General features: G+C 47.6%; 1 protein-coding gene across 1 annotated transcript in view; it reads right to left on the bottom strand.

Annotated features, from left to right (window-relative positions):
- LOC144165788 (trafficking protein particle complex subunit 9-like) overlaps positions 1-25379 on the bottom strand; it is a 94704-nt gene that overhangs the window by 35448 nt on the left and 33877 nt on the right. Inside the window, exons 12-18 of the mRNA XM_077695562.1 lie at positions 23821-24058; positions 17376-17502; positions 14074-14266; positions 10683-10768; positions 8566-8688; positions 5467-5513; positions 1984-2126 (exon numbers count right to left, since the gene is read on the bottom strand). Coding sequence (XP_077551688.1) covers positions 1984-2126; positions 5467-5513; positions 8566-8688; positions 10683-10768; positions 14074-14266; positions 17376-17502; positions 23821-24058 — 957 coding nt within the window. The remainder of the gene's footprint in view (positions 1-1983; positions 2127-5466; positions 5514-8565; positions 8689-10682; positions 10769-14073; positions 14267-17375; positions 17503-23820; positions 24059-25379) is intronic.

The following is a 25379-nucleotide window of genomic DNA, read 5'->3' on the forward strand; positions in this document are numbered from 1 at the left end:
AAAATCCCCGGCTCTAAGACTGCTTTGGAGCAGTTTGGTGCAATTTTTGCTATTTTCAAGCTTTTGCAGCAGCCTGGCGCAGGAAAACAAAACAAATTTGTATCAAAACTGCGCAATATGCGCAGCTGTCTCACCCCTGTGTTAGCTCACTGCTACCCCCCAATGCAATTCGAATTTCCCGCCTTCGCAGTGCTCGCGCGCTCACTGCCTGAAACTGCACCAGCGGGAGTTCTGTTCTCTTTGTGCTTGCTTTTCCTTCAGCGTGTGCCGGCGTTGCACTGCCACTTTGTTTCGCTCGCCATCGTAAAAACCAAAACAACGAGCGTTTCGAACTAAATGAACGCGGGCGCTGCCGTTAATTATGTATATTTTGCCTCAAATGTACCTGCAGTTTTCTTTGCGCTAAGCAACAGGGAGATGCATGACAAGCACCAGCGGGTCACGAGTTTCGAACACTTATGAATACATAAACCTTTAACTACATAAAACTACATAAAGAAGCTTTCAAAGTGTCCGGGTCACGCCGCAACGACAGCCGCTACGAGGGAATGCCGTGGGGCTCCACTTGGGTCCAGCGACCGAGCTGCAAAAACAAGGTAAGCCCCTAAAGTGCTCTGCACTCAAAAGAGCACTGAGGCAAGTGAACCGGGTTGGACCACTCCAATAACAGAGTGGCTGCCGTCAGGCGGCAGTAAAAGTCGGAACAGACTGACAAATTGACCGGGGAAGGATTTCAAAAAAATTCGAGGAGACAAATTCACGAAATGCAGGATAGAAGCTGCTAGAGGTCTACGAGAGAAAACTCCCTTCTACAGTGGATGTAGACAGGCTGATGATGATGATGATGGTGCATTATATCGCCCACCACACGGCCACCACCACACTGCCACTCCACATGCATTTCATGTGCATCCTTTTCCATCTTTCCCCTTTTATCAGTTGGAGCCACTTCGTCGGAAGTGTGCTGACACACTAACTGCAGTATACCTACCTCCGAAGTACGCATATTATGCAAACATTATGAGTGAGGAACGAGTTAATCACTGCTGATAAGATAACACGCATAGTTTATGAACAGATTATATGGGTTGACAAGGTCGCTAGGATAGGGCAGAGACTGCTGAAGATGTGAAGACGGCATGTGCTGTCCCAGCATGTTTGTTGTTGAATGATTTGTGATGTTATAACGTGAAGATCGATTTCGGGCCACTGTTTGAGACATCTGACGGAGAAAGTTCACTGACAGGGCCCTGGAAGTGCAATAAATTCCCCTGGAAAAAAAGAATCCCACAGTCGATTTTGTGCTTGAAAGTATGAAGAAGCACTTCCTCAGTCTAAATTTCTGCCAGGATATTTCGGGTAAAAACAATACGAGGGAAATGTGGGAAGTCCCGGCAAATTCACTCATTAACTGACATAAAAAGCGGCCTTATTGGTAAAGAAAAAGCAAACGAAGTGCACGAAAGGCTACTAAGGTTCCAATTTCTCTGTTAACGAAAAAGTCAGCATCCAGTGCTCCTTTGAAAGGGCACTACAGGCCAAAAGCAACGTTTGTACACATCACCGGTCTTCCATCTAGCCTTTCCAACAAACACAAACCCGTGACAATGATCACGATGACAGCGATGACCTAATCATTTTGACAATGATCATGACAATGACAGGGCCACCATTAAGGTAGTTAGGTGCGGAAATTACAGCTTGCAGCCAGGCAGTGCTCCAATTCAAGACAGCTATTTGAGACATCGTGGTTCTGGAAAGTAGGAGCTATTGACAGGAGCAATAGAAGAAGACGATGACAAGAAGTGCCTTGTGCTGTAGTGTTCATTTTTCTCTCTCGTCCCTGTTGATAGTTCCCGCTTTCCGGAAGAACCACGACGTCGTACCGAGTCGCCCAAGCAGCCACTCCTGCAGCATTGGTGGCAATGGCAGGAGAGGAGGTACAGGGGGAGAGAGAGGGAGAGAGAGAGAAGAAGTACGCACTCCTGGGCGGGCAGCACGTCCCACCGGGAGACCAGCAGCGAGGGCTGCACCTCCAGGGTGAGCGCCAGACCCAGCTGACGGCAGTACCGGGCCACCATGCCGGGACCACCGCTGTACCGCAGCTGCAGCACCGTCTCCACCACCTGGGTTACCGGGGCGAGGGGAGCGTCGGAAAGGTGGGGGAGAGGAGAGGAATAAAAATTAAAGCCGTTCCGCTCAATGTGAAAGCTGCCGGAAGTGCAGAGCCGTAATGGGCTGTGGCGCCGTTATCCGCTCACTGCTACCACCCAATGCAATTCAAATTTCCCGCCTTCGCAGTGCTTGCGCACCCCCTGCCTGAAACAGCGCCAGCGGGAGTTCTGTCCTCTTTGCGCTTGCTTATCCTTCCGCACGTGCCGGCACCACACTGCCACTTTTTTTCGCTTTCTAACGCAAAAACCAACCCAACGAGCGTTCCTAAGTAAATGAACGCAGGCGCTATTGCTTAGTTACGGATATTTTGCCTCAAATGTACCTGCAGTTTACTTTGCGCTAAACAACAGGGAGACGAATGACAAGCACCAGCAGTCACGAGTTTTAAATGCCTATGACTATATAAACCATTTGGCTTTCGAAGCCTCTGGGTTACACCACAGCGACAGTCGCTAAAACGGAATGCCGTGTGGCTCTACTTTGGTCCGGGCAGCAAGCTACGATGACAACGTGAGCCCCTAACATGCTCTTCACTTGAAAGGGACCCTGCAACACTCTTTGAGCAGTGCAAATAAACCTGCGCGACGTTTAGATTACACTGCCAGGAATACCTGAGCCAAATATTATACGTGCACGTGAAGCGGTGAGCGCGCAAATCGATGTGAAAGACGCGGAAAAATCAACCGCTCTCTCTTCAGTAGTCCTCATTATGCAACCCCTGGCAAAGCCTAAGGGTCGTCACATAGGCCATGGCTGCCCGATCGGCTGTCACTGGTCAACTTCGCGGCTAGATTCTCCCATTTCCGTCGTTGTCATCACTGTGTACATACCTCTTCTATGCCTGAACCTGTAGGCACAGTTTTGCCGTTTCTTTTGTGTTTTGAGTGCACGCGGAGTTTGAGTGATGAGCTCAATACTTCCCTTTTAACAGGACCACTCGACTACAAACGTTTATTGCTTCAAAAACGCCCTACCAGCCCGAGCGCTTGCTTGCGAGTAGGCACCCATGCCTGCTATTTTGTAGCACCAGACCGGAAATAGGCCCCTCCACGTTGCGGAGAAAAGTAGAAAACTCCCCGGACTGTGACATATCGAAGGCTGCCGAACAGAACGCCGCGAGCCGCCCCCCTCTCCGGGAGAGAGCGCGCAGCTTTCGTCGCGTTGTCCGCGGTCGAGTTGAGAGGGAGCGATTATGCGCGATTTCTCATCGCGCGTAGTTTCGTTAATTGTGAACGGATTTTCATAATTCTTGCGGGAGGAGATTTCTGGGACAATAGACTTTATCCCAAAATACATTACTAGTAGTCGATGGCAAGTGTTGCAGGGTCCCTTGAAGGGAACCCGGCATCCATATGCACAATACGACCTGCGGAGGAGACGGTAACATGCACCCTCTTCTTATGAAACACTACTGTTTCTGTGAAGCCCTACAGCGTAGATGACTGGGCAAACTCCTCCAACATACTAAACCTAATATGCAGTGTATTACCTCGACATAACAATGTCCTCAATGTTAGTGCTTCATTTTACGTGTTGAAGTACCGCTCAACTGAAAATTCATACCTACGTACAACGCATAAACAATGCCAGTTCACTTGGCAGTCGCAAGCACTCATGCAGGACGGTTTTAGACATAAACCACTATTTTTTTCTCCTGCCTGATTGACAGGAACCAAGTTTGCTTGGAGTTTTGTCGTGAATCACATCCACATTTTACCACACATACACTCACTTTGAATACATACCATCCAAATGCGCCTCATGATGCATGCATATACCAACCCTTACGTCTGTTTAAAGAAGCCTAAAAAGAGTTAATTTAGGACCCATTTTTCACATTACAGGGTGGTGAGATCAACCGAAGACGTGGTGCCAAGACAATGTGTTCTCCTGACATGTTCTTAAGCGGAGTCATTTCACTTCCTATCAGGAAAGATTCTTTCCCTGAACGAAGCAGTGCAACACGGAAGACTAATTAATTGATGGGTTATTAGACGATTAATGAATTACAGTAGAATCTCTATAAACAGAAATCGCTTAAACGGAATAGCCACTTAAACACAACAGTAGCCTCTAAGTTGGTTGGTTTTGCATTCAGATAATGTAAAAAAACTCTCGGTAATCGGAACTAACATTTCCGCGTCACCGTGTAAACGTAACCAGAAATGGAACTTCCTATGAAACCCATTGGCATGAGAACCAGCTTTTTATGGTTCCGGCTGTTTTGTTTTTGTTCTTTCTTCCCCCATGCTTTTTTTTTTGCCTCGTTGGCCCTCGTAAGCCTCATCTCGTTAGTGGTCAGCCGTGTTAGCGCAACGAATGCAACATCGCAGTTCTGGTTCCATTCGTTCAGTCTCAATTCAAGAGGCCGAGGTTACAGGGCTCAGCTCCTGCCGCCTCGCTCATGCCATCGTGGTGCTATTCGCGCTTCTATATTCGGTGGCTCGTAACCACTCGTGAAGTTGAGGCTGCTGGCCTCCGTGAAGAGCAGTTGCAAGGACGCAAACCAAAATAATTCGTGCATTTTGCAGGGCGCAGCGACTCATTGTTGCCAAATCAACTTCGTGAACGCTGTGCCTAAACCTCTTGTAGTTTTCTTGCTTTCTGAAAAACCATTCGTGAATGCTGTGCCTAAACCTCTTGTAGTTTTCTTGCTTTCTGAAAAACCATCAGCTACATTCATCTTCTAGTGCTTACAGCTCCATGAAATGGTATTAAGAGTGTGTACGCACGGAAATTTGCACCTACAAACATCTATCTCAGTAAACAGAGCTCCTGTTAAACGGAACTAATTTTTCGGTCCCTTGAAGTTCCGTTTATCGATAGTCTACTGTAACTGGTTGATAGATTGGCTGAATCATTGGCTTATCAATCCACCAATTCATTACTTGTTTGAATGATCAACAGTTTGATTGATTGGTCAACTGACCGAGTGCACGATTGATCGTCGCACCCTCTACATAAAGCTTGTCAATCAACCAGATTTAGGGGAACTCCCCAAGGTGGAGTAAGATTCTGCGAGGGAAAGTTTAACATCCACCTGAATGCAGCCGTACGGCTACAAAGGAAAGCTATACAGCTTTCTTAGAAGCTTCGCAGTTGAAGAAAAATTCGTCCTGGTCCAGAATTTGAACCCGGGACCACCAGGATGAATTTTTTTTCAACTGCGAAGTTTCTGAGAAAGCTGTATAGCTTTCCTTTGTAGCCCCATGACTGCATTCAGGTGGATGTCAAACTTTCCCTCGCATAAAGTGTGTCGTTCAATCAGACGCTGACTCCAGCACCACTCACCCTGGTGGAAGGTGCCGCAGCACTGTCGGAGCCCTCCGCTGAACCTCCTGCATACACCAGACATGCCACTGGTCAACAGCTGAGCCACCATTATAAGTTTTCCTATTCAAAAACAACATTACTCGCTTTATTCTGCAGCCTCCCTGTGCAATTTGTCAAGCAAATTTTTCTTCTTCCTTCCAAAATTCTGCCATAACCTTCATTACACTTTAGTGGGCCAGTGTCAGTGTTTCCCACTCATTGATAAGCAGCTGCCATGCTTCCTTGGGGCCGCACACTTAATTCAATACGAATGAAGAAGAATTTTAGGGGCGAAGCTCCTAAAGCCATGGGTCTGTCCATCCCTTGTGTCTCGTGGTACGTGACCGCCGCATGCTTTCGGAGATGTCGCAAAGTGGGCCGCGTTGCACGCGCAAGAACCGGCTGCAACCGGCAGCGCAAACTCGGCACCGGGAGCGCGAGCTTGTCTGTGTTCGCCAACGGAGGCGCGAGCGCACGTGCACTGCGAGGGGGAGATCACGCAAGAGATCACGCCACGAACGCAGGCAGTCGTTCTCGGAGATCGAACGAGACGCAAGGACCTTTGCTCGTTTCCTCTCGTCTTGTTCGGGCACAAGTTCGCCCTAAATAAAAGTTCTTTCTTTACCGTTGTGTACCATCCTACGTGACAAATTGTGGTGGAGGTGCGGGGTAGTCCTCGATGGCGCGGGGTCTTTCACCAGGTCTGGGCCTGGGAGCATTGACTCCGAAAATAAAAGTTGATTTGTACAATGTACGCACACAGTCTTACGTCTTTCTTAATGATGTAATGGGCGAACTTTCACGGGAGAGTTACGGTTACCGATGATCTCCCCCTCTTGAGCTTCGCCCCACTTATCATCATTCATTCCGTGGATATGGCGTAATTTTTTTTTTTTGCCCAAAAAATGTGAGCGACAATTTTGGTGTGAGCATAGTTAAACTCTTTTCAACGTGAGGCTATTGCTTTTTTTTTATGTTGATTTTTTTTTTGTTCCTAAGAGAGTGACGGGAATAAAAGCTGTGCATTGCCACGGTTGTGCACCCAAAAAAATGCAGTGCTCATGGCCGTGTTACCACAGTGTTCTTAGAAAGCCGAAAACTGGGACCTGAATGTACTGCTTCAGTTGATTACCGCATTTTCCCAATTCTGACGCAACCCCCCCCCCCTGTAACACGCAGTTTAGTTTACATTGGGGAAATTGAAAAATATAGCTTGCCGCCGATTCTACCGCGCAACATGACACCACACTAAGCCGCGCACCCGGTAGAAGACATTTTTTTAGGAGGCGTTTTAGGTGCGCCAAAATTTACGCGCGCGATATTGGCGGATCATTTTGGATTGGATTGAGTTGGATTTTACTATGAATCTGATTTTGCTTTGTGTGCGATTGTAATGCGCACAGAAATATTAGACCTACATTTAACAAAAAAAAAAAAAAAAAAAGGGTGCGCGTTAGGATCGTGCTAATACGGTACTTCACAAGATCGCAAGTGGGCCTGACACAGGACGCATGAGAACCAAAACATGCATCATGGAGGTACACGTGGAAACCTGCCTACACTGGGTGCTTTTCTCTTAATTGCAAGAAGCATTTGTGATAAAGAAGATGAAGGTTACTTGCACCCTTTATTGTGCTTGGTGTCCCAGAGGGCACTGGAAAACTCAATACCGAGCAAACCAATTTGCGTTATAAAATGCGGTTTCTAAAGGCAAGTTTCCAGGCGCATGTTTATCAGAAAAATCGACGCAAGGCTGCAAATAAAATTGCCCCACTTCAAATGAAAGTACGACGACACGCTTGTTCTCTGAGTTGCACATATCTGCAATAAAGTTGGCCTGGAAACATATTACTGCTTTTGCCATCACCTTGCATGTCTAATCTAATGCTACTCTAATCTAATGTCACTCTAAAATCTAATGCCACTCAAAGGGAATGACATTAGCTGTTAATAACATTCGGTTTGTCTGTGCGCATTTACATGCCACGAAAGAAATGCCATTTGACAGTGATAGCGGTGACGATTAGCAAGCTCATAAAATTGCAAAATCATAGTTCAAGTGCATCTGGAATGTTTTTATAGATAACAGTTTTTAAAGACCTGACAGGTAATTCTTTTTTTTTTTTTAATTCAAAAGAAGAAAATTGCCGTGTCAGGCGACGTAAGTAGATGCCGCAAGCTGAGGCAAGTCCACAAAATATCTATATGAGGGTAGCAGCAAAAACATATTTTTTTTGTAAGTACTTGTTTGTATTTCCTTATCTGAAAAACAAAATGAAAGGGAAAATATGTTTACTGAGAGTTTTTAGAAATAGTATGCTTTGGTTTATTACTGAACTTGCCAGTGACACGCCACTACTGTGGAGGCTATTCATTTGGCCACTGAATGAGCTCCCAACCTCATTTAGCCGCTAAATGCCATTTGCCTTGAATGCCATTCGGTATGCTTGTGTAGTGCCGAACTAATGACATTTGCTCTAAATATCATTAGACCTGCTGTGTGACAGGGCTTGGATGTGAAGGAATTGTATGCCTATGCTTTGGCCTTGTTGGCATCCTTGCAAGGTGCACTATTTTGTGTTTTATCCATTCTTGTGACATCTTTTCCTGCCAAAGCCATGTTTCACTCCTCTACTTCGCCCCTGAAATTTTTGCATCTTCTTAGGTGCGGGTTATACGCGCGAAAATACTGTATTTGCAACATTTCCACGCCGACCACGAGACAGTGCCCTATTTTTCTTCACTGGAGATTAGGCCCACGTGCTACACTCCACTACTCTAGCTTCATGTAGTGCAAAAAAATAAAAAAATAAAACAGACAACATAGGAGGCTGACCACTTCCCTTTCCCTTCAAGCTCAAATAAATATTTTTACCACCACCACAACCACAGAAAAATGTAACAGGCACAAACACTTGTGCCTGTTACATCTTTCCGTGGTCGCCCGTTTTTTGCACTACACGGAGCTGTGGACCAGCGATACCAACTAGCCCAAACCAAAACTCTACTCCACTTAGCCTCTCTGTGGCCTTCTCCATAACAACATGGCTTGGTACAATGACTCGGAGTGCTACGCACCGGGAAGGAGGAAAGGAGCCTGTCCGTGCACCTCCAGCTTGAGGGTGGCCGCGGCCTCGGGAAGCAGGGGCAGCTGGGACTGCAGGGACTCCGCATCCCAACGGATCAGGCTCCGCTGGGACTCTGCATCCATCCGCACATGGACCGGAGGATGAGGTGCATGGAAGCGACACCACTCCACAGTTGTGAAGAAAGACGACATCCTCAAGCAATCTTCGTGTCTAGCAGGGGCAGCTGACTAAACTAATAGTTCCATTCAAAATCATTGGCAGATCCAGAGAGGGGGTCCGGATGTCCTGACCCCCCCTACCTCTTTTATTTTGGAATTGGTAGCGCAACTAAGATGAACCCTCAGGTTGTAGAAAGTCTAGTTGATGGTTTTTTTCTATTCCATGTATTTTTGGTTATCAAAAATTTTGGTGAATAGAAAGGCTACTATCCCCCTCCTCATAATCATAACCATCATCATCGTCATCACCGTCAATAGAAGCTGACCCCCCCCCCCCCCCCAGAAGAAACCTGGATCCGCCCCTGTTCAAATCTATACATATACGACACAATGGTGATTGCCACTCGATTCCAGTGGCAATCAATGCAGCTTTCAAGGGACCAGGAACACAAAATGCATATTACCGTATTTACTCGCGCAATGATCGCACATTTATATCCAAATATATAATGCAACTTTAGGGGTGCGTTCATTAGGCGAGGTAAATTTTTCGCGAAAAAAGTTTCGGCGCAGAAAACGCAAGTTGAAGGTCACAATTTTTATGATAGGTCTCATGAAAATAATAACCATGATAAATAACAACGTAATAAAAACTCAATGGACCGCCTCTAGCCGCATTGCAAGTGACGCAAAATGCACTGTTTTCATGAATTACAGAACGCGCCGGAACGAGTTTGCTGCGAGGTGAGAACAGGTCGACCTATTAGTGGCTGCTGCTGTCAGAGTGCGTGAAATAAAAACAGACACGGCTGCCGACGCAGCAAGCTCAAAGCGTTTTTTTCTTTGTCTTGTGAGTACATTATGAGCATGTAGTGAGAGTTTCCTCTGCACCAATAATGAACTCATGCTTGCCGACATCGCTAATATCGGCTAGTCTGCGGCAGTAACGTAGCCATGTCCGCTTTGAAAGAAGAGGAAACATAGGTAACCACTACCATCATCAGCTAGACTTGGCACGCATACAACATATGGCTGCGGCAAGTTGCGGGTGCGATCATTGCGCGGGAAATTAAAAAAAAAAGTCGTATTGTGACGACAAACTTCAGCAGTGCGATCATTACGCGAGTGCGATTATTATGCGAGTAAATACGGTAGTTCAATTTGAAAGAGAACTAGCCTTTGGCGACCCACTCAGCCCCATTCCAGCCATGGAAGATGCTCTCTCAATCCAAAAGCTGCAATAGCGGGGCTCTTCGATTTACAGCCTCGGACTCGCGTACTGCGGATAGTCCACGGCTAGTCCGAGGATTCTCCAAAGCTGTAAAGATACACGGGAAAACCGAATGCCGGACTGCTTCTCGGGGAGTCTGCAATAAGTCCGGGACTGTAAATGAAAGAGCCCCAGTGAACTTTCGAATTTTGCACTGCAGTGTCGGATTTTGGGCAGGTGGGATGTAACATGGGCCAGGGGTAAAAACATACTTGTCACTGTGGTAACTGTACATCAGCATTCAACGGCACAATCAGACCGGAACTAGAGGCCCCACTGCCATCTCCCCCCCCCCCCCCCCCCCCCCCCCCACTCGATACATTTCTTGGTGCTGGCTTATTATTAACTCTACACACAGGATTCTGTCATGTCAAGCAGAAACTGCCGTACAGTGGTTGAAGACTTGCCACTGCTTCGCCTGTTCTCATTAAATATCTCAATTATTTGTTTAGAATTCGTGACAGAATTGGTGTCATCGTTATCACGAGAAAGCAGTCTTTTCAATGAACCAAACTGTCATTTTGCCGTTGCAATTACTGCCCGGAATAGCGGCTGCATTTCGTGAGGGTATGGCTGCGTCCTTATTGGTTAAAAAAACATAGTCGTTAAAAAGACAAAAAACAAAGAAAGAAAGAAGCATTTCAAGCATGAACCGAAGCACACACAAAACCCCCCCACCTTTGTCCAGCTTGGTCTGCAGGTTGAGCTCCAACATCTCGATCGGCTCGCTCCCCATGTTGGTCAGCATCAGCTCACATTCGCGCCTGAAAGGGAAGCGAACAATCTCCGTAAGCCCCCTCCACTTTCTCAAACTGTCAGCTTGGAGAACAACAGATGGACATCACACAAGGTTGGGACGAAAATCTTTTATTACTTTCGCCCGTAGTACTTTTTTACACCAGAAGCACACCAACAATACGGAACAAAAAAAAAAAAAAAGAGAGCGAAAATTTTGCATTACATATCCCAAACAACTTTGCACAAAGCTACGTTTTTAAGACATTGTCTAAAGTGACTAAAGACACGTAACCTGGCTCTAATGTCACCCTTACCTGCCCAAACAACCTGACTATGTCTGAGGACATTGTTGTCCTTGATTCCTTTTCCCACCAGCTTTCTTACGAGCTCTTTGCAAGCCCCAACAAACTGTCACTTTCCACTGCACGCTCTGGGGTGTACTTGAGCTTGTTGACAGGGTAAAAATATAAAAATAAAAACAAACGAAGTGAGCAACCCTCAGGCTGGCAGGCAGAGATTGATGGAACGGCAAAGTAATATGACAAAAAAACATGGTTTGTCTTAGTGCTTGATAGCCTTAATAAATGCAACAGAATTAGGAAATTAGTACACGCACGTCTGCTGAACTGAGAATGTCTTCCGTACGAAAACTCGATGGTTTTATGTACACGCAGCGAGGGGGTTGCAAGAACATCTACACCCCCACCTGTTGCCTATTCCAACCAAACTGCTTCAGAAAGTAACACCGCGTCCCTGACCCCTGGCCCCTCCATCTCAACTTTGACATATTGAAAGCTTGGTCACACTGGATCAAAGGGGTCATTGGAACAACATAGTGGCGCAGCTCATTCGAAAGACTGGTTTGGCCCCATGACAATGGCACCAAATTCATGGCAAAATTCAAACAAATTACGGAGATATTAAGGGAAGAGGTGAAGCAGTGGGCCCCAGCCATTTTGCAGCGCTTTCTCAATGACATCACAAAATTGTGTGCGTATGATTTGCGACCATTGGACGACGAAGCCACTGCCAAGAAACGTAGTTGGGCTGTGGCAGTAGGGTCGGTGATTCCAGTTTGACCGTACCCCTTGAGTGGCAATGCACAGTTAACTCACCGAAAACTGATTTTGTAGCTGGCCCGTATTATGTCTAGAAGAAACCAGCTGAACATAGAAACAAAGGATTAATTGTTAACAAAAACTGGCAGGGACAATGCTGGGACAGGGACCAGCATTGTCCCTGCCAGGTTTTGTTAACCAGCTAGCCCAGCAACAAACTCTCCCATATAACGTCGTTGAAGTACGAAACTGAAGTTTTTCAATATTTGTTGTGGTTTTGTTCTGTAAAAAAAAAAGAAAGTTTTCACGGCTGGAAGTGACCCGCGTGAGTTACCACTAGCTACGTAGTTCTATGAAACTGAACGAACGAAATCGTGTTTTTTTGTCTTCACGGCCCATCCCCCACTCATATGTGAGGGATGGGCAAACTTGTGAACATCCAGTGAACTGCTTCTGAGCCGGCTCCAAACCACACGCACAGCACCAAGTTTCTATTTGTCAGGTTGACAGTAGAGGTTATGCCATTTGTGTACATTTCATTTCTGACGCAGGTGCTATGGATCCCCCAGGGGTGCGCACTATCTCTCTCTCTCTTTGTTTTTTGCTTTTCCTCTTGGCACCTTTTCATTCACATTTAAGATGCCCTGTACTCTGTGTGCATTGTGTGGCGTTGGCCTGGAGTAGAGGCTATGAGCCTCGCCAATCACTACACATCTCTAAGTTAGATTCCTCCTCCTGCAATCGTTTGCATTTTTTGCATAATTACGCGAGATAATGCAATTGCAGCTTTTCTTGTCGTTACCCTTTTGTTGTGGTGGTGTCAATTCCAGAGTGACGGTAATATAGACTGCAAAACTGATAGTTGTGCCACCTGAAGCTAACTGTGGGTCCCAATTACCCAACTGCTAGATACTAGAGGCAGGCGACAATGGTGTTTTAATAAAACGGACACTCCGTCCCTCGCAGAGAAGCGGCCCACTTTCATTAGCAGAGCTAAATGGGCCACACAGGATACTACACGTTGTTCTTGGCAACTCGCACGATGCCTAGGAAGAACCTCAGTGAGAGCTGCTGCCCAGAACCAGAGTCTTGACACAACGTATCAGGACCTTCCTAGGCTGAGTGATTGCCAACCTCACCTCAGTGGAGCAAGTTTCAAAGGCATGCCTTAATTGGAAGGATGTCAATACACTGCTCATCATGTCCGAAACAGGAAAGCCTTGCAGTGGGTTCACTATGCTGATTGGAAAGAAAAAAATGCATTGTACAAAAAGGTGGGAAAAAGATGACGGCACAGAGTAAAAACCAACGGGATGAGATAGTAGTAGAAGCTCGCCATATCAGCCAGGGAGGGTTAATGTGTGTAAGCGATTCATCATTCAATCTGCAAGGAGCTGAGTCGCACTTCCTGGGATGATGCATGTAGTTAATATGACTTGCATACTTTTTCTTCCTTTTTTTTCTGTTTATAACAGAGTGGATTTTGTAACAGGATAACAGAGCAGATCGCTGAGAAGGCAAGTGTTGCAGGGGGTGGCAGAAAGTTAGGTGGGCAGGTGAGATCAAGAAGTTTGCGGGGATAATGGTCACACTTAGCACAGGACCGGGGTAATTGGAAAATAATGGAAGAGGCCTTTGCCCTGCAGTGGGCGTAGGCATGCTGGTGATGATGATGATGATGAATGTGTCTGGGTTACAGGACCAACTGCATTATAAATTTCAGAATGAAGTTCCCAGCTGCTAGTAAAGAAGTGCATCAACATATTGTGAGCATTTGTGTGCGCGCTACGATAGTGCTCGCTCAAGGACACCTGGAAGGTGCCTGCTACTTTCGTGTCCAATCCACCTTGCACTCCGGAGTGTCTGCTTCTCCCGACCATTATCATCACCGTGTCGTACCTCATCTGTTTCTTATACCCATACACATCATCATTCCTCGTGCTGGTATTCTCAGTTGCCTCTTGGAATAAACGCGCCGTTTTGACTGAGTCTGCGACGTCTCTTCTGGGCGACGGCTGCCCTTGACGTCTCCCTCAATATGTATTCTTGTTCCGAGTGTCATCTTTGTCCTGTTTTTTTGTACGACGTATCAGACCGACTCGACCAGCTTTCTATCATGCTGAAAAAAAAAGAGAGATTGATGTTGTGTTGAAATATACCTTTAGATCGGGTATGAACCGTTTCCTTCACTCTTGCACCTGTCCGCACACGTACACACACACGCACACAAGCACACACCAAGCATCGTGGATTGCCTGGAATCGCACACGCACCTCTCGCCAGCGTAGAGCACGAGCGCGTAGTTGTTGACCACGTGGGCGGCGTCCCCAACGGTGGCAAAGTGCGCTGCCTGGGGCAGGTCGGCAGTCACCTCGAGCAGCGGCAGGGGGGCCACCACAGTGACCGCGGGCGGCGGGTGGGACAGCACACATCGGCTGTGGACACCCAGCACGCACGTACTGTAGCCTGGGACGGGGTGGCAAGGGAACAAAGAAACCACTTGTCGCAGCTGCAATCGTTAAGGGGCCACCTGGGTCTTCGGGACCAAAAAATTGCCCAAAGAAGCATTTTTTTAAGTGTCACTTTTCTCTTGATTTGCACAGTTTTTCCTCCGAAAATTCTGTACGTGGAACAGTACCACGTATTTATAAAAGCCACAGAGGACCCATTTCGACAAAGAAATAATTATTTTCCCCATAATTCCTCCCTTTTTCGCCACGAGTGGTATGGCAGTGATACAAAATTCTCGAGAGGTACATCCCAGCATGTAGTGCAGCTAGGAAGATCATTTCTTTTGCACTGTGAAGCTGAATGTGAAAACCATGCAATATGGGAAGCAGATTTTGCATTTTGTGTTTCAGTAGTTGCTTGATTAGCATTATTTTAAATTGGTTAGCAGGAGTAGCTCAAACTTCAAACTTAGAATTGATGTAAATGTGCATGTGATCGCAAAACAAAAAAAGAACTGCTTTCCATGTTTCATTCTCCACAACTTCTGGTATTCATGTCTCGCTGGTAATCTTTTTGTTGAATAGTTTTTTCCCTATCGCTCTCAAGAGCGATCAAAGAAAAATTTTAATTAACTCTGAAACTAGTTATCTCACAACAAAACTAATTAGATATTTAAAATCTGCTAAAAAAAAAACTGCACAAGCCCATGAAGTTCTGTCAAAACTGGTTGAAAAGCAGACAAAAAGTTTCTAAGACCAGTGCGCCCCCTTAAAAGAGTACAGTAGCCGACCGTTTTTTCAGACTCGGAAAATTCGGACTTGCTGGATGTTTCGGACTTTCCCGAGGAACGGCCAGTTTACCCACAGAAGTAATGACTCACAAATTTTCCGGACTGCTCTTTTATTCGGACTACTTTTCGTGACCCTCCAGGTCCGAAGAACCGGTCTGCTACTGTACTGCCACAAAATTCTCGTGTTACGTTTTTTCTCTCGCTGCTATGGGTGCCTACCAGCCCTGAAATTTTATAACGGCGCATTGGACAGTCGGTCAGACCGTAAATAATTATTTACAGCCTCGCTTATTCGTCTAAGTTTCCTTTTTGACCAAACGAACACACGGGTATTCATTCTGAGATTTCTCATGCCTGCACAGATGATTAAAATTGATTTCATGCGTGCTATACTGAACGGTTACGGCTGAAACTTCCTCAGAGACGTCTCCACGTATAAAGCAAGCTTTCTGCATACTTGTCTCGGCTCTGAAATTTCACGTCAGTTCTCCTTTAAAAGAGGGACTTCAGCGGAAAGCCCAAGAGTAGCACCAAGACTTGTACCACTGGCTGTACTCCAAAAGGAGCGTGCTCAAGTGTACAGCCTACCCGTGTATCTACTGAGTGCCTCTTTCCACAGTATAGAGGAATGAATTAACCCATTATGCCTTGTAATTGCAAGGCGCTACTACCCTCATTTCCTCTCAACCATCTGTGCTCACCAAAATCATCATTTGAACAACTTTACCCCTCACAGATCATCTGTTTTCATTACGAAACAGTGCGAAAGGCAATTTACTTCAACTTTGTGCTTTCACCAACCAAGTCTACTATACGTGGTTTACAGGATAGTACACAGTAACTTAGACTAACAGCGGATCTTTAATGTGCACCAAAATCTCGAAAGACAGGTGTGCATTTTGATTTTTAACCTTAAAAAAACAGCAACCATGGCCCAACATTAGTCGTACGACCTCATTGTCAGCAGTACATATCGTAGGTTAGCCACAGAGCCATTAAGGAGACCATGTATTTAACGATAATCCCACAAAACAAAATCACTGTCACAGCCATGTCGACAGTTGGTTAGACTCCCCAAAGTCCCTGTGCATCCAAAAGTGTCCCTATGATTGTTGCACTGTTTTGGGTTTTTTTTTTTTGTACAGTGGCGCCATCTGTAGTGGACAAAATTCACTACACAAGAGGCTTCACCGTTGCACCGCTGTGCAGTGCGACCCGACTCTCTGACATGCCGGGCTCAGCAACCTGGGCAAAAAATCGGATTTAGGTGCTTACAAAAACTTTTTGTACCGAAAAAACCCAGGGCATTCACCACGGAGTGTTTTATATGCGTTCGAAGCAAGAGTATGCAAAAAAAAAGACGACCGTGTGCTCACCCAGATGCGTCGTCGTTTGTGCTTTATCGTCTGCTTCACCTAATCCGCTGACTTCAGGAGGCCAAAAAAGTGTTAAAATTAATTTCGACCGCCTCACGCATTCTTGAGAGAATTATTTCGAGCCATGACCAGATTAGTTCTGGCATATAGTATGCTTTGGGCTGAGTGAAAATTGCAAATTTAGTAGTTCAGGTTGGACTTGTGTTGCGCCAATTGGTCGAGGCAGCTGTGCAGATGCGAAACATAAAGAGCAGAGCGCAGACTATCGCAACATAAAGAGCAGAGCAGCTGCGCAGACTACCGCAAGATCAGCTGCGATACTATCGCAAGAGCAGCTGCACAGACTATCGCAACATAAAGAGCAGAGTTGAGAAAGCAATGAATACTAGCTTATGAAAGTACGAAAATAAAGAATTCTACAGTTTTAAAATCAAGCTCAATGTGAAACTGTCGGCTTGCATAATTACGATGTCTTTTCGGTAGTGCGTGCGCACGTTTCGAAGTGTAGGGTGTCCAGGTGCAGGCTGTTTTCTGAGGCGGAGTTTCACAACTGCCTACATCAAACGCCTCTGGCCACCTCGACTAAAAGCAAATTCGATCATCCATACACTGAAGCCCCATGTGCATTATAGCAGCAACACTATTCCCGTTTTCAGTCTGCCACAACTTTGTTGCACTACAGGAACTCTTATTCCCTCTGGATGCAAAGCCTCAACACGTGGGACATTAATGTTCCACTCTGGATAGTTCCAGCAGAGAAGAGAAGAGAAGAGAAGAGAAGAGAGGAGAGGAGAGGAGAGGAGAGGAGAGGAGAAGAGAAGAGAAGAGAAGAGAAGAGAAGAGAAGAGAGGAGAGGAGAGGAGAGAAGAAAAGAAAAGAAAAGAAAAGAGAAGAGAAGAGAGAGGGAGAGAGAGAGAGGTAGGGAGGGAGAGAGAGAGAGAGAGAGATGGGGGCTCACCCAACAAGCGGAGCTCCCCCGTAGCCCGGGGCGTGCCCAGCAGTTTGACCGGGTACGGGCTGGACTCGGGAGGGAGCTCGAGGGACGCCGGGAAGCTCTCCAGGGGGACGCCCTCTGCCAGCAGGGACTGTGGCAGGAGGAGAGGGGGAAATAAACAGGGACGAAAGGCGTTTAACCTCGAAATAAGGACCATGATTTTCTTCTCGACTTTAACAGCAGCTGACACAACGTCGGCAGACGTTGAAATCCCCACGTCCATGTACACACGGTCAAGCTTTGCTCACTGCCGTACCTTCACGCGTACAGCCCACACCAGTGGTCGACAAAGCTCAAAGAGTAAAGCTGCAGTGTGCCTGACACGCTTATTTTGCACCAAAACGCAATTTTACAGGGGGAATGCCAGGTTCTGATCAAGAATACTGGAGAGAATAAAGAACACTTTTGGCGAGACGTTGCCTTTGTGATACCCAAACCCAAAATACACATAACGGACACAGATACAAGACTAAGAAAGGTTGAGCGCGGCTAAGCTTCAGTGAAAATGACAGGAGTCCAAATAAAAGAAAAATGCCACAGTATGTGTTTGTAACTAGCGCGGGTTCATAGCCCCTCAAATCCTGCGCACACAGCCATTGCGAGACGGCATCACACGGCCAGATTACATATCATGGCTCGTGGTTATGCAATGCGTCCCGAGACCGTCACCCTAGTAGCGAACTTAAACGAGCACTGACACGAAAATTTTGTGAGACTTTTATTGCTTTTATCGGTGCTTAATGGTCTGGCGAACCTGAAACAGCACTTAAAATACTTCAGCGCGCAACAGTTAATTACATTTAACGGCCTGAAAATCGTTTGTCTCAAATTCCCGCGCTTTCATCCCGAACGGCGCATATGACAGAATCCCGGCCTGACCTCACCGCTTTGTGCGGACGTCACCGGCACCCGCTTGAGAGGGTGTTGTGCCCGCTCGCCGCTCGTGGGGCCGCGCGCGTGAAGTGACGTCACGAGCTTTTGATGAGCGCTGCCGCGTCACTTCTTTTGGCTCTTCCTGGATGATTTCACGTTGATGTCCATTTGCTGAGTGCCACTCCGCGCACTGCTCCGTCGGCGCGATAAATGAGATCCAATTGAACTATGTTCTTCGCATCGCAGGCCGCTCATATTTCAGCCAGGGTATTCTGTTGAGTGAAGGAAGCGAACTGTGCAATAATGTAAACGCCGAAAATTGGTGTCAGTGCTCCTTTAAAGCATCACTGCTTTCTTCCGATGTCAGGCAACAGAACAGAACTTGGCATCACATGTCTACAGTAGTCTGCTTTTTTTCTCCTTCGTGTGGTGTTCTCCTGTGGTGCTCTTTTGTCTCACATTTTATTCGTGTGACAATTGGTGTTGGGAGAACATTGGTACGTTCGTCAGATTTCTGGGCCCTCTGAAACTGATACTCTCTGGGCCTAACATAAGGAGACCGCAAACACTCTCGCCTTCAAACACCCTGACCTCTTCTGAACATTGCAGTCCTCAAACATTCCTGCCCACCAACATCCCAACACCAAAAAGTTTGGTCACTCAAATAACCTGCACCTGAAACCAATAATGTGACACCAGAACACTTGGAACACCAGAAAAATCACAGCCCTCTTCTTAATTTAAAGGACTGGTGAAGAACTTTTTGAAAAAAAAATTTGTTGGGGGCATTACATTATGGTTTTCCTGACGCTGAATTCGAAAAACGTGTTTATTTTATGTGAAAATATACCCAAACCATCTTTTTTTCATCAAAACAAACAACCCCTGCCACGGGGGGCTGGTCAGAGCCCTGGCTGCCTTTTGCGATTGGCCGGCGGCAGATGACACCATATCCGGAAGTGCTGGCGCTGCGGTGACCATTTAGCCCAAAGAGCCTACCGTATTTACTCGCATAATCCTCGCACTTTTTTTTCGGAAAAGTCAATGCAAAATTAGGGGTGCGAGAATTATGCGGGGGGGAAAAAAAATCCGGTGCACAGTGTTGCCAATTTGCCTTATACCAATCCCGCTAAATGTAGCGGTCGTTTTTTGTATATGTAAGCTCAGTGTTGCCAACAGCAGCTATTTCTTTTTATTTTATTATTTACAACGTAAACAGTCTCCCGTCGATCAGCGACCATGAAATTTCCGCTTTTGCTTCCTGGCGCGCGCCCTATCTCGTCGTCGTATGTGCGCGCCCTACTCCAGTAACGCACGCTGAAGTCGGCGACGCCGAAGTGCCTGCCTGCGGCACGGTTGCCGTGTTCGATCGCGTACTCTTTCGCTTTCAATTTGAAAGCGGCAGTGTAGCTGGCGTTCCTCCCCATGGCGAACCGGCACCAAGCACAAAACAAAGAGATCAAAAAGTTCTCAAAATGGCAGCGAGCTATCCACCACTGAAGCGAGTGACTCACTGACTAGAGTGGACTCGACCACGACGGCGACACGACAGCGGGCTGCGCGAACACCGTCTAGTTGCGCGCACGCGAAACATGCGCGAAACCGGCTCAAGGACAGTGTGAGTAGTGTGTTTGGGCGCCTGTTAGGGAGTAGCCATGCAGGTTGTTAGGGCGCCTGGATGGCCTTGGATACACAGCGCTATCCGCCGAACGGAGAGGCGGCGGGGAGGGCGCGTGCACCATGCGGGTTTCGCGAGCAGGCAACTTTCGCCGCTGCAAAGTTGGGGGTGCGAGAATTATGCGAGGAACCAAAAAATCCAAGTTTTGGTGGTTCACATTAGGGGTGCGAGGATTACGCGAGTGCGAGGATTACGCGAGTGCGAGGATTACGCGAGTGCGAGGATTACGCGAGTGCGAGGATTACGCGAGTAAATACGGTATTCTGTTCCCGTTCAGATACGGGCCACAAGTACCTCCGGTGAATGGAAGGCTCACACAATCTTTCCTCAGAAAAGGAGAGCCTGAGGGAAGTATTAACGCAACAACTTCACTCGCAGTGAGCTTTAGAAAGGGGTTCTCTCCACACAGTTCATGGCCGACTTCTGTTTCACGGATTCAGGAAAGTTGTGCAGATATTGGTTCACTGCTTTCACTACCAGCGCTAGTCACAATTCCTAGCACAATTTTTCAGCACACCGTCATCCCCTTCCTCGCATGTGTAACTTTGTTTTTACACTCGGACAGATGGTAACAAGGTCTGTGCAGCGGCCTGTGATGCACGCAGGCAGGAGCAACTAGCGATGCGGCCACCGCCGGTCGCCGCGTCGCGTGGAGGGGCTGGTGCCGGGTCGCTGCGCAGCTGGTCCGCGGGGTGTGGCATTGCTGCACATACAGTGGAATCTCGGTGATACGAATTTGGTTGATACGAATTTCGTTGTGATACGAATTTTCGAAATTCCCCGGCCAAAATGCATTGTGTGCAATGTAAAAAAATTCGGATGATCTGTACGCATTTATCACTCCGGTGCGGGTGATACGAACGCGCGAGCAGACGACTGCGGCGTGGACGGGAGGCGTGAGTGTGTCACCAGCCGCGTCACCAGCCGCGAAGTGGTGCGGGTAGCTCGACCGACCGCTTCTGATCGCTCTTTAAGATGCCACTTAAGAAACAAATGAAGTCGCTTGTATAGTAAAGGAGCTCATAATGTGGGCGAAAACGACACTACAAGCATCGTCCGCGCGGTTAGCATACCTGCCAGGTTTGCCGGGATGGCATTAGGGAGATCTTACTGGGGGGGGGGGGGGGGGGGGGTGTAGTAGCTACAACAGAATGGGTAACTTTACACACATTTTTTTATTTGCTTAACACGTAGCACGAAATGAACTGTTTCTTCGTACAAACTACCAAGAAGCTAGACCACTCAAATGTTCGACGTGGCTGGCCACCCTTATCAGACAGTCCTGGAAATAGTACTGCAAGTGCAATACAAAACAGCAGGAACTGAACTGTTTTGTTGTTTCGTCTAAGCTAACAACAAGCTACACCACTGGAGACTTGCTAAATCTTCAGAACCGCCGTCCAGAACGGCCGTGCTCGTGTGTAAATGAAAGCGGCGGCGGCGGCGCTGCGTTTCTATAAACAGTAAACTAACAATGGGTCGAACAGGTTCACCATCTACACATGGCCGACTACGCTTTTTAAGCACTTCACTGATAACGATGCCAATTGGTGTCGCGTTGTATTGTCAGGTATACCTCCCTCACATTGTGGCCACATTGGGAAAAAGATTTGGCCAAAGACGGGTGCGTTTTCGGGAGATTTTTGTTTTGGTCGTACAATCGTACGAAACCATAAAAATTCGGGAGTCTCCCGGAAAATTCGGGAAACCTGGCAGGTATGGGTTAGGGAAAGCGCCGATCAAATATCCGCCACCGTGGTAAGCCTAAACATCTCCGGCGGGGCCAGCGGGCTGTCCGGAGCGGTTTCAAACTGCCGCCGTGAAAAGCGCGCCTCCCCATTCTCACGTGTGGAACCTTATTTTCACGCTGATAGTCATTCTAGCTATCGATGCTGTGTTCACATTCTTGCGCGCAGGTAGCGCCATCCATCGGCCTCTCGCTGCACCTCGTGCTCGGGCAGGCGCATTTGCTGCCGTCGACGAGCCCCCGTGGATGGTCGGCATTTCGCATCGCGATACAAATTCGACCACCTCTTTCAAAATCACCTTGGATGACAATCCCTAGCACAATTTTTCACCACACTATCATCCACGCTCTTGCACGTTTACCTCACTTTTCGAGACGGCCTTGATTCTGGACAGCAGGGGAGAGCGGTTGCTGCCGCGGCATGCACGGTTCGAGACGTTTTGTGGGCCGTACGGGCATGCACGACCGGCGAGTGTGCAGAGAGCCTCCGCGTGCCGAAAACCGTTCATGCCTTCCAGCTTGCTCGATTCATGCCTTCATGCCTTCCATACCTTCATGCGTCATGCCTTCCAGCTAAGCTGTCATCATTGCCGACAACGTTGATCGGGAAAAACAGCAAGAAGTTCGGGAAACCCAGAGCGTTGGGGTCCCACAGATTTTATAATTCCTTATAATAATGGATCAGGAACTTGGGACACCTCCGTATTTGTTTGAGCCCGTTGCTTCACGTACGAAGCACAGAGCACCCGACGACACGTCCGGCCCGGACTACTCGCGAAGGCAATGTAGTAGCCACGGGCGCTTGGGTAGGAAATCTCTGGTCTCTAGGAGTCGCATTAGGGAATCTCTAAAAACATGGTAGCATTACGGTTAAAAATTGACGCGGAAGCAACTCTAGACAATGAAGGTTAATAAAGTGCACATTACACGCCTGCTTAATTCAGAACTTCGGCCAGAAAACTGGGACACAGCGAAGCGGCAGCGCACGTCGCTGGCCGTCTCCCGAATATGACGCTACTTCCGGTCGCTGCCTCTCAGTTTCTCGCTCTTCCGGCGATGCGGCAGGGAGCAGTGGGTGCGATGTAGGATCAACTTTAGCGACAGATACCGCTGTCCCCAAGCTAAAAATGCCGAAAAAAGTTTACAGGCACAAACCGACCAATGTAATAATTGTAAAAAGTAGAATTTTACCCGGTTTTAAAAGTGCTTCAGTAGGCCTTTACGTGAAGGATGGTTAAAAAGCGAAGCTGCTCTGACAGTGTCGGAACGGTGCCACCGGATAGCCATGGGTTTCGTAACGCCGGGGACCCCAGATTCAGTTCCGACCATCAAAAAGTGTCTTCTTGAGGTGCTTGATGTGCCCCCGCTTATCATCGTCATCAGTATCACTATGTGACATCCATTGTGTAAAGTTGTTGCCTTTCCTGCAGTGCGTTTTGGCATGACATCCAACGCCATCAGTGAGGCAGAGAAAGTGTTTTGCTTCAAAAACCCTCGAATGCTTTGCCCTTTGGTAAAACCTAGGGTGCAAATCAAGAAGGACGACAGAAAGACGGCAAACACAAGTGTCTTTCTGTCATCCTTGTTGATTCACGCTCCAAGTTTTACCAAATATGCCCTAACTTGCCCAACAGTGTGTTCCACTGAGGTGCCTTTGCCCTTCGAGCCCACCTGCCTCCCTCTTGTCTTCCGTTCCATTACTCGCTGAGTCGTCCTCAAAAGATGATAGACGGAAGGTGATAGGTGTAACAGTAGGGGACAAGAAGAGAGCGGAGTGGGTCAGGGAACAAACGCGTGTTAAGGACATATTGGTAGAAATTAGGAAGAAATGGACGTGGGCAGGGCATGTAATGCGAAGGCAAGATAACCGCTGGTCATTAAGGGTAACAGAGTGCATCCCTAGAGAAGGCAAGCGTGGTAGGGGGCGGCAGAAAGTTAGATGGGCGGATGAGATCAAAAAGTTTGCGGGAATAAATCGGTCAAAGTTAGCACAGGACCGGGGCAATTGGAGATCAATGGGAGAGGCCTTTGCCCTGCAGTGGCGTAGTAAATATGCTGGTGATGATGACGATGATGATGATGATGATTCCTCCCTCCCCTCTCCCCCTCACCATGTGCTGGACGGCCAGCTCGGAGGGCAGAGGGTTCCCCAGCTGGAGGGCCACGGCGGCCACCTCCCCCTGCACCCACAGCATCGGGGGACGGCCGGGACGCCGGTGGGGCTGCAGGGGGGAGAAGATGAAGGGGCTCTGGGAGGAGCCCCCCGCACCCCCGCCACCCTGGGCGCCCCCGTGGGAGCCCAGGCGCAGGGGGCGCAGATGCGGAGCGGGGGCCTGGGGCTGGAACCGCCTGCGGTCAAGAGAAGGGGAGGGGGAAGACAGCCCTCAAAAATTGAAGAGGCCACCCAGACAAAACGGGAGCTTGCTTTGCTAACTGACTGCTGATCGACTGTGGAGAAGTTACAGCTGAACTATGGAGGCATGCTGTACTGAAGGGTTCCAAATTCATTTAGACCACCAAGTTTGGTTTGTTAAAGAGACAGCTCTGTTCCTTAGACATGGTAAAAAGCACAATAGACAGGGACAGAAGAAGAGAGAGTGACACGGGATGAGCGCTAATCACTCTCGTGTTTACTGTCTTCTGTCCCCGTCTACTGTGCTTTTTACCATGTCAAAGTCCTATCACCAACTCGCCCAAATTTCTGCATTGAAAAGTCTGCTCTGTTCCTGTGACGATGCCATCAAGTTTATCGCAAATCTCAAAGAAATACCGTATTTCCGCGCGTATAACCCGCACCGAAAATGCTAAAATTTCAGTGGCGAAGTAGGGCTGCAGATAATAGGTGGGGTTCTTATTTCCTTTAGTACGGCTTCACGGCAATGCGCGCTGTGCCGTGAAGCTCCTATGCAGTAACACTGACATAACTTCCATAGCAGCGTTTGTGCAAAACATACAAGGACAAAGAAGAAAAAACAAGGACGATCAGTGAATTGTGACTTTCGCCTTGCAGTTAGTATATTCTACTTGCTAAATATATGTCAATCTGTCTACAGAGCATGTGATGTGTTGCTTGAGGAGTAGCTTTGGTACAGCCTTTCCTGTATCAAATGTGCGCGCAACACGCGAGGATTTTTTTTTTCTTTTCCGGCGGTCTGAAAGTGGGGGTGCGGATTATACGCAGAGGCGGGTTACATGCGTGAAAATATGGTAATAGAGGGCAACATTAGGGAAAAAGGTGAAGCAGTGACAACCCCCCCAGTCTCTTTTCGAAGATTTCTCTATGACATCACAGAAACTTGTTCGTGCTATTGGCCGGCATTAACCTAAGCCACCACCAACAAACAAGACTGGACAATTGTACCGGGGGCCGGTAGTTACATTCGACCAGATATCAGTTGAAAGCCAACATGTCGCTAACACACTAACCAATATGTTTTCACTGTTAGCCTATGTTACGTCCCTCCTCCCCATACTATGTCAGTGTAGCGGAAAATTTGCAAGTTTTTCGACATTTCCCGAGTTTTTTCGGTTACAAACTCCTTCATAGCTGCAGTGAAGCTCAGTGAGTTACCAAAGACTAGTTCTTTCACAATTAACAAGGTTGTATGCTGTTTTCTTGGCCCCCTTAAAGGGACCCTGCAACACTTGCCATCGACTACTAGTAATGTAT

This window comes from Haemaphysalis longicornis, unplaced genomic scaffold (genome assembly GCF_048455015.1).
Source record: "Haemaphysalis longicornis isolate Haplotype H1 unplaced genomic scaffold, Haemaphysalis longicornis Haplotype H1 scaffold_15, whole genome shotgun sequence".
In the NCBI taxonomy this organism is placed as follows: Eukaryota; Metazoa; Arthropoda; class Arachnida; order Ixodida; family Ixodidae; genus Haemaphysalis; species Haemaphysalis longicornis.